The 15,979-nt window shown below is 42.3% G+C and overlaps 1 protein-coding gene across 1 annotated transcript in view; it reads right to left on the bottom strand.

Moving 5' to 3' along the window:
- Positions 1-477: 477 nt before the first annotated feature.
- Positions 478-15,979, bottom strand: part of LOC125452266 (venom phosphodiesterase 1-like) — a 155,325-nt gene continuing 139,823 nt past the window's right edge. The window contains exons 26-27 of the mRNA XM_048530470.2: positions 14,715-14,871; positions 478-2,340 (exon numbers count right to left, since the gene is read on the bottom strand). Of these exons, the coding sequence (XP_048386427.1) occupies positions 2,170-2,340; positions 14,715-14,871 (328 nt within the window). The 3' untranslated portion in view covers positions 478-2,169. The remainder of the gene's footprint in view (positions 2,341-14,714; positions 14,872-15,979) is intronic.

The following is a 15,979-nucleotide window of genomic DNA, read 5'->3' as shown; positions in this document are numbered from 1 at the left end:
CTTGTTAAAACGGCACATTTTAAGGAACATCTTAAAGGAGCGGGGTGAGATGATGAGGTTTAGGAAGGAAATTCCATATGTTAGGGCCCAGGCAGCTAAATAACTGGCCAAAAATGGTGGAGTAATTAAAATTGTGATACACAAGAGGCTAAAATTGGAGGAATATTGAGATACAGGAGGACTTTAAAAGTGGAACAGCTTCAAAGGGGTAACAAAGGAAGCAACCATTAGAGATTTGACAACACGGATAAAAACTTTGAAATGAAGGTACTACCGGACAAGGAACTAATGCAAATCAACTGCAGAGGGTGGGAGATCATACGGTCAGCAAACAGGACAAATTTATCTTCTGTCCTTTTGTGCTGCCTTTGAATCCGTGGCCTTAACAGGAAAGATCAATGTATAACTCATTGCACAATTCAATCAATGAAATCCTAAATTTATTCTTTAACTTATACCACAAGTGTAAACTAGGTATTATAAATATTTTATGTATTATTTTTTGATGGTTTTTATTTTCAAGAGCAATTTACAGAATTCTATTTCTTAAATATATCTGTGGAGAAGAAGCAGAATTCAAACAACAATGATGTAGCAGGAATCTGGAAACATTGTAGATTGGTTGCTGATGTGATTTCAAACCTGGGTATAATTTTTAATCCTTATTTTAAATTAATTCTTCAAATATGGATGTTTGTGGAATTGCCAGCATTGAGCATCCCTAGTTCTTCTTGAGAAGGTAGTGGCGAACTGTCTTCTTGAACTGCTGAAGGCAAATCTTGTTGTTTAGGGAGTTCCCAAATCTTGACCAAGGGACAATGAAGGAATAAGTCAAAACGTTGTGTCTCTTGGAGATCATAGTGTTCCCTTCTAAGTCATTGTGGTGGTGAGTTTGGGATGCGCATCTGAAAATCCCTCAGAAATGTTACATTTCACCTTGTAGATAGTACATAAATACATGACAATCACAAACATAAAACTCACGGAGGAAATGGGTAGTTAAGTGGGCACTGGTTTGCCATTTATGTAGACTGCTTTATTTCTTTGAGGTTCTGGAATGTTGTTGAAATTGTGTCCAATAGGCCAATGGAGAATTTTCCTTCACAATCCTGGTTGAACCTTGATTGGTTTCATGTACTGCTCCATCATCAAGCTGGAATATCTCCAATACCAGAGTACAAGAAGAGAACATCTTAATAAATCTGTTTTGTTTTTTGTTTGTAATTGTGAGAGGTGGAAAGAATTATAATGCCACAATCTTACATTTTTAGGTCCTGGAATCTGTTAGTTTGAGAGAGATTGCGAAAGGAACTTTCTGAGTTACTGTAAGATATTTCCTGAACAAGTATACTTGACAGTCGCTACATGCGAAAGGAGGAAGTGGATATTTAAGTTTACAGATGGAGTGCTGATCAAATGGACTACTTTGTCCTGGATAACGTTGAACCTTTGGGATTTCAGTTAAATACCGGAACTAATGGCAGTCCTCAAATAGATCCTAGGGTGGAAGAAAAAAAGTGGTGAGCCTGTGGAATTCATTACCACAGGAAGTAGTTCATGCCAAAACACTTAATGTAGTCAAGGGGTGGCTAGATTTAGCACTTGTGCTGAATGGGATCAAAGGTTATGGGGGGACAGCAGGATTAAGCTATTGAGTTGGACATTCACCCATGGTTGTGAAGAATGGCAGAACAGGCTTGAAGGACCGAATGGCCTCCTCTTGCTCCTATCTTCTATGTTTCTATAAGAAAATGGGAAAGGGTAGGACAAATGTGGGCTAATAAAGATTAGCAATCATACTATGGAACCTGTGTAAACTCTTCCTCCTGGCCCTACGTTTTAGCAAGATAAAATTTCAACACATATCTTTGCATCATTGTCTTCCAATAATTTCTTAATTCATAAGAACTCAATGTGTTTCAAGCTGTTGTTTAGGGCATCTGCATGTTGACTGATCCATATTTCATTCAGATATAAGTCATTGCAAACAGGTGAGGGGGACCATTTTAACACCTTCCAAAAAACAGGGGTTCTGTTTTGCATGCTGCGATTCTAAATCCACACACATCAAAAAATCAATTCAGCATTATATAAAATCAGTTTTGAAGATTTGCAAAGGAGGAATCTATAAAGGTTCCAAGCAAACAATATTTTTGTTTAGAATAATAGCTATATGTTAGGAATAAACGCAGGTAGAAATGTTTTTAGCTGTAAGATCTCATTGACTGGCTGCTTTCTGTCCTGATAAAAATCAAGTCCTGTGATCAGCTCCACATCCCTCACTCGTGCTGTATGATCCCAGATTCGCTCTTCAATCCATTGGGATTCTTTTTTATTATACTGCCAAAAGAACACAGGATTCATTACCTATTGAATGATATATTTTGTCTTTTACAGTTTAAGATAGAAATTTTATCACAGTTGATTTTCCTATGTTGTTAGATAAAGTTACGATACTTACTATTTATCACTTACAGTTGAAAAAATGTACTGGTTCACATTGTTTTAATACATAGTTACCTTTTAACTAGTGTATTGACATAATTAAAAGCTTTGTACATATGTGCATTCTCATGGTTATTCATGCAGGCACTCTTTTACAGGCATCAGACTGACATTATGCACGAATGAAGGAAACCAACTAGGAAGCAGAGACCATAACTCCCAAAGAAGCCTTACATGTATCCAATAGACTGGAATGTATTAATTGAATCTAATAGATACAAATGTGAGTTCACAAACAAAGAGTCACTGACATACTATGAGTGACCAATCATAGTTTATTGAGTTTACAATCAAAAGAATCCTAGCACTTCAACTAAGTTTCATACCAGTTATAGAGTCATGAAGATATAGAGCACGGATATAGACTCATTAGTCCAACACATCCACACCAACCAACTATCCTATATAAATCTAGGATAACAAAGTGTGGAGCTGGATGAACATAGCAAGCCAAGCAGCATCTCAGGAGCACAAAAGCTGATGTTTCGGGCCTCGACCCTTCATCACAGAGGGGGATGGGGAGAGGGTTCTGGAATAAATAGGGAGAGAGGGAGAGGCGGACCAAAGATAGAGAGAAAAGAAGATAGGTGGAGAGGAGTGTATAGGTGGGGAAGTAGGGAGTGGATAGGTCAGTCCAGGGAAGATGGACAGGTCAAGGAGGTGGGATGAGGTTAGTAGGTAGGAAATGGAGGTGCGGCTTGAGATGGGAGGAAGGGATGGGTGAGAGGAAGAACAGGTTAGGGAGGCAGAGACAGGCTGGACTGGTTTTGGGATGCAGTGGGGGGAGGGGATGAGCTGGGCCGGTTGTGTGATGCAGTCGGGGAAGGAGACGAAGTGGGCTGGTTTTGGGATGTGGTGGGGGAAGGGGAAATTTTGAAGCTGGTGAAGTCCACATTGATACCATTGGGCTGCAGGGTTCCCAAGCGGAATATGAGTTGCTGTTCCTGCAACCTTCGGGTGGCATCATTGTGGCACTGCAGGAGGCCCATGATGGACATGTCATCTGAAGAATGGGAGGGGGAGTTAAAATGGTTCGTGACTGGGAGGTGCAGTTGTTTATTGCGAACCGAGCGGAGGTGTTCTGCAAAGCGGTCCCCAAGCCTCCGCTTGGTTTCCCCAATGTAGAGGGAGCCACACCGGGTACAATGGATGCAGTATACCACATTGGCGGATGTGCAGGTGAACCTGCCTCCCTAACCTGTTCTTCCTCTCACCCATCCCTTCCTCCCATCTCAAGCCGCACCTCCATTTCCTACCTCCTAATCTTATCCCGCCTCCTTGACCCTGTCTGTCCTCTCTGGACTGACCTATCCCCTCTCTACCTCCCCACCTATACTCTCCTCTCCACCTATGTTCTTTTCTCTCCACCTTCAGTCCGCCTCCCCCACTGTCCCTATTTATTCCAGAACCCTCTCCCCATCTCCCTCTGTGATGAAGGGTCTAGGCCCAAAAGGTCAGCTTTTGTGCTCCTGAGATGCTGCTTTGCTTGATGTGTTCATCCAGCTCCACACTTTGTCGTCTTGGATTCTCCAGCATCTGCAGTTCCCATTATCTCTATATAAATCTAGGCCTAGTTTCCAGCATTTGGCCTATACCTCTACGAACCCTTCCTATTCATAAATCCATCCAGATGCCTTTTAAATGTTGTAATTGTACCAGCCTCCACTACTTCCTCTGGCAGCTCATTCCATATATGCACCACACTCTGCATGAAAAAGTTGCCCCTTAGGTCCCTTTTAAATCTTTCCCCTCTCACCTTAAACCCATGCTGTCCAGTTTTGAATTTTCCCACCCTGGAGAAAAGACTTTGTCTATTTACCCTATCCATGCATCTCATGATTTTATAAACCTCTGTAAGGTATAAGGTCACCCCTCAGCCTCCAATGCTCCAGGGAAAATAGCCTTAGTCTATTCAGCCTCTCCCTATAGCTCAAACCCTCCAATGCTGGCAGTATCCTCTAAATCTTTTCTAAACCCTTTCAAGTTTCACAACATCTGTTCTATAGCAAGGAGACCAGAACTGCACACAGTATTCAGTAGTGGTTAACTAATGTCCTGTACAGCCACAACATGACATCCTAACTCCTATACTCAATGCATTGACCAATAAAGGCAAGCATACCAAACGCCTTCATCATAATCCTGTCTACCTGCGACTCCACGTTCAAGGAACTGAGAACCTCCACTCCAATGTCTCTTTGTTCAGCAGCACTTCCTAGGACCTTACCATTAAGTGTACAAGTCCTGCCCTGATCTGCCTTTCCAAAATGCAGCACCTCACATTTATCTAAAATTAAACTCCGTCTGCATAATGTCCTTTGCAATATATATGATCAGTTGAGACCACACCCAGTATCTAGTCCCATTCTGAAGGATCACTGGACCAGAAACATTAAGTCCGCCTTCTCTCCAGAGTTGCTGCCAAACTTGCCGAGTTTCTCCAGCAATTTCTGATTTTGTTTCTAGTATCCTGTTTTGAGGTGACATTAAATAAGAAAAAAGGAGTAACTGGACCAGGATGCCCAAATAAAATTTTGTAGACATTCAGTCCTTTTCTTGGATTATATTTTTACAATTAAGTATTTTGTCAACATTATGGCAATTTAGGATGCAAAGAAGTAGAATAGTTGGAACATAGAATTTTTGATACAGATTTGACATGCTGAGAGATCTAAATCCACGGCAAGATAAAGCTACAGTGTGACAACTTAGCAGGCCCTTGACATAAACGTGAATGGAGGAGTTCATAATAAAAATGTTAGCAATAACACATAGTTAATGGATATTAAGTATTGTATCAATACGGCACATGTTGGAAGAGAGACTAAAATAGAATTTTACAAATGCATTGTGTGGTTAAGAAACAGATCTTTCAGAATCAGGAAAGTAAGAAAAGGCAGTTTTGAGCATGGAACAGGGGAAAAATAAACAATCTTTGCATTCTTAGGAAATACAATGAATCCACAAAATAATAAATGTGATTAATGGATGCTTTCTCCTCATTCCCCCTCTTGATGTGCCTGCAGTCTTTGACACTGTTGACCACACAATCCTCCTCCAAAACCCCTCTTCCAGTCTCCAATTGGCTGAAAATGCCCCTGTTTAGTTCCATTCTTATTGAAGAAATCAGACAGGGAATCGCCTACAATGGTTTCACTCCCTTATCCTCTGATACCCAGGATTTATCCTTGGCCCCTCCGATTTTTCATTTACATTGGAGATATATTCCAAAAACACAACATCAGTTGGACGCACCCAGTTCAGTCTCACTGCAACCTCTCTTAACCCTTTATTTGCTGAACTTTACAGGTACTGGCAGGGATCCCCATCCACTAGCGAACAGGTGGGACCCCACATTATTTTTCCATGGGAGGCCTTGCAGTATTCTGGAGTAAGCTAGCACTTACCCTACCAAAAGCTCAGTAGGGCTGAAATTCTGTAGTTCCAGCAGTTCTGCAAGACTGGCAGCACCAGCAGAAACGATAGCCATTGTTATTATTGCATTGGAAGCACAGAGGATGGACGATGGATCTGCATCTGCAGGAGTCAAGTAAGTGGAATAGGGTAGGGTTCCCATGGAGGGGGTCAGCAGCTGAAGGTGGAGTGTTGGGAATAGGGGAAACAAGGGCAAGGTGGTGGTTTCCGGCAGTCTGTCCCACAAAAACCAAACACACTTTCCCAATGCCAGATCTCACAATGAGGCAGAGTGCCTTTGAATAAGGGTCCCATTGATGCTGTACTCCATCACCAGCCCTGAAAAGGTGATGGGTACACCCGACCAGTGAGTCCACCGATGGTTAAACACTGGTTATGGGATGAGGCCTTTACCTGGCCCTTAAGAGGCCAAAGAGCCTCAATTGGCTTCCAGACAAACCACAGCTCTTCCAGCCCTAGAGACAGGTTGAGAAGGCAAAAAGATCTCCACTCTGAACCCTCCAGCCTAATCATAAAGCTTCTTCTTCTCAGAACTAATTTCTAGAGAGATATTGAATCCCACCTAGTGTCTAAATGATCACACTGATGAACCATATCCAGTAATGAATGAGCAGAAATTTCCTCTGACTAAACATTGGAAAGAAAGACAACATAGTTTCAATCCTTACCACAAACTCCATTTCATTATTCCCTCTTCTTGGCAACTGTGAGATTACTCACAACTTTAGTGTTATATTTGACACCAAGCTCAGCATCCAACCACACATTTGTAAGATTACTTACACCATCTTTTTCCACTTGAAGGCATCATTCTTCTCTCTCCTGCCTCAACATATCTGCTGCTGAACCCTTATTCTTTGTTAATTTTAAACTTAACCATTTCAACCCTGCTTTCTAACCATCATAAACCTGAAATCATCCAAATGTCTTTCACTGGGTCTTAACTCTCACTAAGTCCTATTCAACCATCACCCCATGCTTTTAAATTACATTAGCTCCTTGTTAGTGAAAGCTTCTGTTTTAATTTTCTCATCTCCCTATATCCTTATGCCTTCCTAACTCTGAAATCTCCACCAGCCCTCTAAAATATCTGTGCTGTTTCAGTTATGGTCTAATGGGTATCTTTGATTTTAATCACGGTCACAGTTTCCAATGCTTTCAGCTCTGGAATATCCTCCCTAAAGCTGCTGTTTAAGACACTACTTAAAACCTACTTCTGTATCAAAGTTTTGGCCATCTTCCATAACCATATGTAGCTCAGTGTCAAATTTTGTCTTTGGAGCATTTTGGGATGTCTTACTGTGTTATAGGTAATAAATAAGTATAAATTATTGTCATATGAATCACATATAGATGGAAAGACCAAACACAATGTTTGCGTGCATTTTTAAATAGTGATGCAGCGTGGAATGGTAATAACATTTCCCTATGGTTCTGTCAGACAACTCATGTAGAAATTCCAGGCAAGAGTGCTTAAGCTCTTTTTATTTTCAATTATTCGACAAAAACTGTCAAGAAGGGTGGTGGATGCAGATTCAGCGAAAACTGACTAAAACAAATTGAATAACTAGGTAACAGGAACAATTTACAGGGTTGTGGGAAGAACAACAACTTGGAAACCTATTTTAGGCAAAAGCACAACGGGTAAAATGTGCTGTATCACTTGACAGTTTTTGGTATTTCTGCAATTTCTTGAATGAAATTGGATTTGCAACATCTGTGACAACAAATGCTCATTTCTTTTGTTTTGGAATCGTAAAATCCTTCTGCATTAAAATACTAAACGGTAAGCTCAACAAAATGTGCTTCAGTGAACAATTTTGATTGCATGTGAAGATTACACTGAAATGAAATATTTTGTTAGACCATTTGTTTTTATACTTTTCAAAATTACGTGTGAAATGAGGAAGGACCATTTTAAAACCGTAGTTTTAAAGGATTATTGCATGTTTTGAAAACCAAGTAACTTGGCATTTCTGGCAAACATTATGTTTGCAAACAGCTGTTTGAACAAGCAGTAATGCAAGTGGTTACAGATGAACTGGAGCTGAGGAGTCCTGTGTACAGATGTAGTTACTGGCAATGAGAAGTTGATTGAACTATGGAATGGTGACCACTGTCAATGACAAAACCTTTTTGCCTACCAACAATCATGTGATATTTTATCAGGTAACTGAACATCTTGGAGCAAGATACAGAGATGAGTGTTTTGATCCCCACAGTCACTTTGTAGTCAAACCTGCAGAAAAAAAATTCATCTTTTCTTCAGCAGTTGTTATCTGCTTTAACTTGTAACTGATAAGTCAGAGGCCTTTTTCGAAGTGAACCAACCGCCTTGTACATCTTGCAAACCAGTAGAAACATCTGGCAAAAGGCAGTAATGTTCTGACCAGCATAAGAGTCACAAGGACCGTCTCAACAATTTGTAAATAGAAATGGCTGAACTGCCTTCCAACTTAGCTTCACCCACAAACTATTTTTCACTGCTTTTATGGGTGTGTGTGTATGTGTGCGTGCATGCGCATGTGCACAGAGTGAGGGACATTCAGTGCCGAGTGGTGTCCAACAGGGCTCTGTTCTTGGGCCTCTGCTCTTTGTGGTTTTTATAAATGACTTGGATGAGGAGGTTGAGGGGTGGGTTAGTATGTTTGCTGATGAGACAGAGGTTGGAGGTGCCGTTGATAGTATCGAGGGCTATTGCAGGCTTCAGCGAGACATTGACAGAACGCAGAGCTGGACTGAGAAATAGCAGATGGAGTTCAACCTGGATAAATGCGAAGTGATGCATTTTGGAAGGTCAAACTTAAATGCTGAATATAGGATTAAAAGCAGGATTCTCGGCAGTGTGGAGGAACAACAGGATCTTGGTGCTCAAGTGCCTAGCGCCCTCAAAGTTGCCACCCAGGTGGATAAGGTTGTTAAGAAAGCATATGGTGCTTTGGCTTTCATTAACAGGGGAATCGAGTTTAAGAGCCGCGAGGTTATGCTGCAGCTCTACAAAACCCTGGTGAGACCACACTTGGAATATTGTGTCCAGTTCTGGTCGCCCTATTATAGGAAAGATGTGGAGGCTTTGGAGAGGGTGCAAAGGAGGTTTACCAGGATGCTGCCTGGACTGGAGGGCTTGTCTTATGAGGAGAGGTTGACTGAGCTCGGACTTTTCTCTCTGGAGAGGAGGAGGAAGAGAGGTGATCTGATCGAGGTGTACAAGGTAACGAGAGGCATGGATAGAGTCGATAGCCAGAGACTTTTCCCCAGGGCAGGATTGACTGCCACGAGGGGTCATAGTTTTAAGGTGTTAAGACGAAGGTATAGAGGAGACGTCAGAGGGAGGTTCTTCACCCAGAGAGTTGTGAGCGCATGGAATAGTTTGCCAGTGGTAGTCGTGAAAGTGGAGTCATTAGTGACATTTAAGCGACTGCAGGACATGCACATGGACAGCAGTGAATTGAGGGGAATGTAGGTTAGGTTGTTTTATTTTTGGATTAGGATTATTCCACGGCACAACATCGTGGGCTGAAGGGCCGGTACTGTGCTGTACTTTTCTATGTTCTATAAGAGGATTACAGTCTAAATTAGTAGAGTCATGTGCTGATAGTTTAATAAGTAATAAATCATAATTCTTGTTCACTACAGAACGCTGATCCATGCTTTTTTAATCAATATGGGCCTGAAAATTAGATAAATTGGGTAATTTTGTAGACCTATTTTAACATATTTAACTTCTGTGATGATTCTGGGAATAGCAGGGTTTGATTCCCAACTGTCGCAATGAGCCGTGACAATTTTAGAATATGAATTCTGGTTAAATTCCAACCTCAAAGTCAGAACTCAAAGTAAAGTACTAAACTGCCCAGATTGATCAAGAAAGGGTTGCTCTTCCTACCTGCTCGTATACCCAACAGATCCCTGCACCCCAATCCAATATTTCTACAGTCTTAGAGAAGTCATGGGAATGGGTAAATGTTTGGGATATTTAAACGCACCTTAGGAATCTTCACAGGTTAACCCGTTCAAGGCGCAAAATAGAGTTAAGTCTACTTTCTGAGGTGGGGGGTGCTGCTGAGACCAGAAGCAAGCAACTTAGCAATGTATCTAATTCTTTACCCTTCTATAAAACTACAATTTGATTTTTGTAGATATAGATTAGGAGATTTTCATGGCTAGTCATTGGTGAACAGAAATCTTTCTATTTTCCACAAAGTCAAATGCAATAATTTTAGGCCTCAGATTATTTACCAAACCAAGAAAAATACAAAACTGCATGCTTAAATTTAGCTTTATGCAATGATTTTTGGCAGCCATGTGCGTAAATCATATTCATTGTCCCAGAAGGGCAGCATGGGATCTCAATTGTTAGCACTGCTGCCACACAGTGCTAGGGACCTAGGTTTGATTCAGGCCTTGGGTGACTGTCTGTTTGGGGTTTGCACATTCTCCCTGTGACTGCAAGGATTTATTCCAGGTGCTTCAGTTCCCTCCCACAGTCCAAAGTTGTGCAGACTAGGTGGGTTGACCATGCTAAATTGCACATATTGCCCAAGAATGTGTACGTAAGGTAAATTAGCCAGGGGAAATGCAGGGTTACAGGGATAGGGTGGGGAATAAGCCTGGGTGGGATGCTCTGAGGGTTGGTGCAGAGCCGATGGCCAGAGCAGCCTGCTTCCGCACTGTAGGGATTGTATGATTCTAGAAGCAGTAATCGTATTGCATTAGGTCAGTCAAAATTGTGTTTCTATTGCAGAAGAGAGATTAAAATAATGCCTGAATAAAACCATCACACTCTTATCATTGACAATAAAATGTGAGGCTGGGTGAACACAGCAGGCCCTGCAGCATCTCAGGAGCACAAAAGCTGACGTTTTGGGCCTAGACCCTTCATCAGAGAGGGGGATGGGGTGAGGGTTCTGGAATAAATAGGGAGAGAGGGGGAGGCGGATCCACTGTACCCGGTGTGGCTTCCTCTACATTGGGGAAACCAAGCAGAGGCTTGGGGACCGTTTTGCAGAACACCTCCGCTCGGGTCACAATAAACAACTGCACCTCCCAGTCGCAAACCATTTCCACTCCCCCTCCCATTCTTTAGATGACATATCCATCATGGGCCTCCTGCAGTGCCACAATGATGCCACCCGAAGGTTGCAGGAACAGCAACTCATATTCCGCTTGGGAACTCTGCAGCCCAATGGTATCAATGTGGACTTCAGCAGCTTCAAAATCTCCCCTTCTCCCACCGCATCCCACAACCAGCCCAGTTTGTCTCCTCCCCCCACTGCACCACACAACCAGGCCAGCTCTTCCCCTCCAACCACAGCATCCCAAAACCAGTCCAACCTGTCTCTGCCTCCCTAACCTGTTCTTCCTCTCACCCATCCCTTCCTCCCACCCCAAGCCGCACCTCCATCTCCTACATACTAATCTCATCCCACCTCCTTGACCTCTCCGTCTCCCCTGGACTGACCTATCCCCTCCCCACCTCCCCACCTATACTCTCCTCTCCACCTATCTTCTTTTTTCTCCATCTTCGGTCCGCTTCCCCCTCTCTCCCTATTTATTCCAGAACCCTCACCCAATCCCCATCTCTGATGAAGGGTCTCGGCCTGAAACGTCAGCTTTTGTGCTCCTGAGATGCTGCTGGGCCTGCTGTGTTCATCCAGCCTCACATTTTATTGTCTTGGATTCTCCAGCATCTGCAGTTCCCATTATCACCGCACACCACACTCTTATCATTGTCATTTCTTTCATTACTTCCTGATAATGTATCTGGAGTAATAAAGAAAGCTGCAGCCCCTGATTTTAATCATTATAAATTTATATAATGAAATCACAGAGTTGTTAAAGCACAGAAGACGGCAATTTAGACCACGTGTGTGTCTTGGTCCTGATGGAAAATTTCACCTCGTGTTATTCCCCTGCCTTTAACCATAGCCCTGCAAAACGTTATTTTTCAAATTGATGTGGGCTGTGGTCTACCACAGTCTTGCTGTGATACTGTGGCTCCCATAGCATCAGGACGAAACATAGAACGCGAAGCACTGAAGAATTCAATGACAGTACCTGGTAACTACATATTTCATTATAATCACAGGCACATGCGTGTCTGGGCTGAAGTTAAACGTTTTGCAAGAATTCTTGATTCCTTTCTTTAGCATTTCATGCTGCAAGGAGACAGAGCTCAGTAAGATGGAAACTGAGAGCTTTACACCATTGGACCACACACCAGGATATGATGATGGCATCATGGGCATGCCCCTTAAAGGTATACCACAAATTTTTGAGAGACATCACAACACGAATAATAATGCAACTCCACTTTCAAAACCTCAATTGATCCTTTCAATCTCAGACAACGCATTCAAGGTGACCAACCATTCTGCATTTTGCAGGATTGTCCTGCACTTTTCCTTGCTGTCCATGTCCCACATAATGTCTACTTGATCTGCCAGATAGCCTGGATTTCACCATGAACTGACTCAGAAGACTGCTGTCTCTCCCAGACAGAAGAGCCAGAAGTATTTGGAAATGAAAATACTGCTCATGTAGAGCCAATGTTTTGAAATATTCAAGACACTAAGGCCATTTGTCAGTTTTAATGTGTTTGTTCTCCCCTTCGGGGGATCTCGTCTTGCCACAGTCCAAGGTCTTTGGTAAAAACCAAAAGAACTGTGGATGCTGTAAATCAGAAATAAAAACAGAAGTTGTGGAATCTAGTTCGCACAATCTAGTCTTCAGCATTCGCTGTTCACAATGCGATCTCCTCTACATTGGGGAAACGACACGTAGATTGGGAGATCACTTTGCAAAACATCTTTGTTCTGTTTGCAAAAAAGACCCTGAACTGCCCATTGCTTGCCATTTTAATGCACCACCCTGCTCCCTGGCCAACATCTCTGTTTGGCATGCTGCAGTGTTCCAGTGAAGCTCAGAGCAAACTGGAAGAATAACACCTCATTTTCTGCCTGAGGACCCTGCAGCCCTCCTGACTCAATATCGAGTTGAATAATTTTAGGACCTGAACTCTCCCATGTCCCAGCTCCTAACCCCACACACCAGGCCTTGTTACCACATAGGCTGCCATTATACAACACGTATTGTTAGTCACTATCTGTCTCCATTGGCAGCTGCTCATTTTCTCAGCCAGATTATTATCCACTCCTTTGTCCAACTGTTTTCTCCCCCTCTCTGAGCGTAGTCCCCACCTATCATTTACTTCTAACTCCCTTCCTCCACTCTATCTTCTACATATAAACCGACATTTCTTAGCTACCATCAGTTCCAAGGAAGACCTGAAACATTAAGTCTGATTTCTCTTTATAGATGGTGCCATACCTGCTGATCTTTTCCAGCAACTTCTGTTTTGATTCCAAGGTCTTTGGTGTCTGAGTTAATGCACACTACCATTGGGCATGCACAGCAGTGCTCAGAAAGTTTATGGCTCAGCAGTTGAGTGAATGGGTGATGGGGGCTGGGGGCACAGTTGTAGTCAAGTGTTTCTCTGGCAGGCCTGCTTTGGGGTGGGACCTGGTGCCAAATCATGGGATACCTGGGTGTTGGGAGGCAGACCAGGCCTGAGTCCAGGTGGCATTCTTCAACAGGCCCAGATTTGAGATGGAGGAGAAGTATCAAGCAGGATCAACACGGGATGGTTCCAACAGACCCAGGAGAGGGCGTCCATCAGCTGGGGAAAAGGAAAAGGGGTGCTCTGGCAGGTTTGAGGCATAATTCAAACAAGCCTGAGGGGTGAGATATGTCAGGGTTGGCTGACAAGACCAACAGGGGTGCTGCCAGGAGCCACAGAATGGTCTACCTTGGGAAGAAGGAGGTGACTGGCAAGCCTTGAGGGGTTGGTGATGAGATGGTCTCCTGAATACACAAGGGGAGGAGTTTTGAGAACAAAGGTTTCTAATTATTGCATGGGGCTTGGGTAGGGGAAGGGACAGGAAGAGGCATTCTGAGTGAACAGAGGTGGTGAAGAGGGGAGTGAAACTAGAAATAGGAGTTGCCAAGTGAGCAAGGGAAAATGGAGTCGAAGACTTACGGGGTCAGCATGAATCAAAATGGTGTCAACAGGATGAGGTTTAATCCAAGTCCCAGCTGACGTGAATTCATCCTTGCTTTACCCATTGTAGATACTGGGGTACTGTTGGTCAGAATTGCCTCCAGACAGAGAACACAAAGATGCTGATGATACGTGGAATATAGCAAAGGCACATTTTTGCTTTGGGGGCAAGTCTTCGGGGCCTCTCTGACTCCATCAATGCATTTCCTGAAGACCTCTACCTCTATCTCCTCCAATAACCTCCCTCGCTCTAACCTCCGCCCACCTTGTGAATTGTCTCACCAACACCCACCCTTCCCTGAAGATTCCTTTATGGTTTTATTTTTCTGGTCACCCTGCTCAAAACTTACCACACACTACAGCACATAACCTTTCCTCGTGGTAATACTTCTAACAATGAATTTTAGGGATAAATGAATACACTCAATTCTAGACTTCATATAGACAAAACAAATTCAAAATTTGTGCTGTTGCCAGACTGATCTATTTTACTGATAATAAAATGTGAGGCTGGATGAACACAGCAGGCCAAGCAGCATCTCAGGAGCACAAAAGCTGACGTTTCGGGCCTAGACCCTTCAGTCTAGGCCCGAAACGTCAGCTTTTGTGCTCCTGAGATGCTGCTTGGCCTGCTGTGTTCATCCAGCCTCACATTTTATTATCTTGGAATCTCCAGCATCTGCAGTTCCCATTATCTCTGATCTATTTTACTTACTGGGCAGCTCTCACTGTTATCTTGCCTGTGTGGTAGAATGAAGGACCTTGCATGTAGTGAATCTTTACACTGCTGGGGAATCTTAGTGGTGTCCTTGCAGTTGGTAAGGACAATGTAGTAGTGAGTTGGGATGGGGATTGCTGTGCCATTGACATGCCTGAAGAAATAACATGGAAGAAGAAACAAATTTCAACATTTCATTAGGTATACAAAACAAATACAAACAGGAATATAACATTTCTCAACAATAATTAATGGTTCATTTCTGTAACTGTAATCTTGAGAGTTATTTCTAACTGACATCATTTATTATCAGTGAACCAGACCACCAACAAGCAAGTCCTGTAGAGACTGGCAAAGGATACTTGCTGTTCTTGTAACCCTCAGCGATGAGATAAAATGCCATATTTGTCAGGATGGGTGGACTGGATTATCAAGCTCGTGAATGTTTTCCACTTTGAAATGAGACTTTGTTTTCGGTCACCATGACATAATCTGAGCATTTAATTATGCTCCTTTCAGAGACGTAAAGTCTGCATATGAAACATTACACTCTTATTGGAAATATCAACTTATCTTTGTCTGGTTTAAAATTTCATTAAAACCCTTTCATGCAGGAAGCTTTACTTTGTTAGACTGATGCCCAATAATATTTTGTAACTGGATAATTTTCTTTTAAATCCTCTGTAAGAGGGTGGTATGTGAAAAGGGTTCATTGAATGTTAGAAACATATTTTCTGATATTGAGTTCTCATATTCAAGTCCCACATATGTTGTCAGCATTTTAATTTAGAAATGGAAGCTTTATCAAAAATAGAATTAGGTCATCACTAATTATTCAGGCAACTACACAATGCCAAAGCTAGGTACAATCCTGTATAAACATGCAGAACTGGGCTCTAAAATATTTCTTATTTTCATATTATAATATAAAATTTACATTATATATTTTGCTTTCTTTATATATTTTATAAAGACATATATTTAGATAGGCCCTTTACAGTACCTAAAGTGTTTTACAGCCAATGAGGGACTTCTTAGTCACTATTATAACGTAGGAAACACATTCCACAAGCAAATTCCACCAACAATTATGTGACAACATACTTTGTTTTAGCAAGGTCGATTGTGTTGCAAATATTGGCCAGGACACAGGATAACTCCTCTGCTCTTCTTTACATCAGTAGCAAGGACACTTAAGTTTCAGCTGAGAGAGCTGATAGAGCTTTAGTTTAACATCATCAAAAATACAGGAATCCCTCAGT

Source organism: Stegostoma tigrinum, chromosome 4 (genome assembly GCF_030684315.1).
Source record: "Stegostoma tigrinum isolate sSteTig4 chromosome 4, sSteTig4.hap1, whole genome shotgun sequence".
Classification (NCBI taxonomy): Eukaryota; Metazoa; Chordata; class Chondrichthyes; order Orectolobiformes; family Stegostomatidae; genus Stegostoma; species Stegostoma tigrinum.
This window is presented reverse-complemented; position numbering and strand designations above follow the sequence as displayed.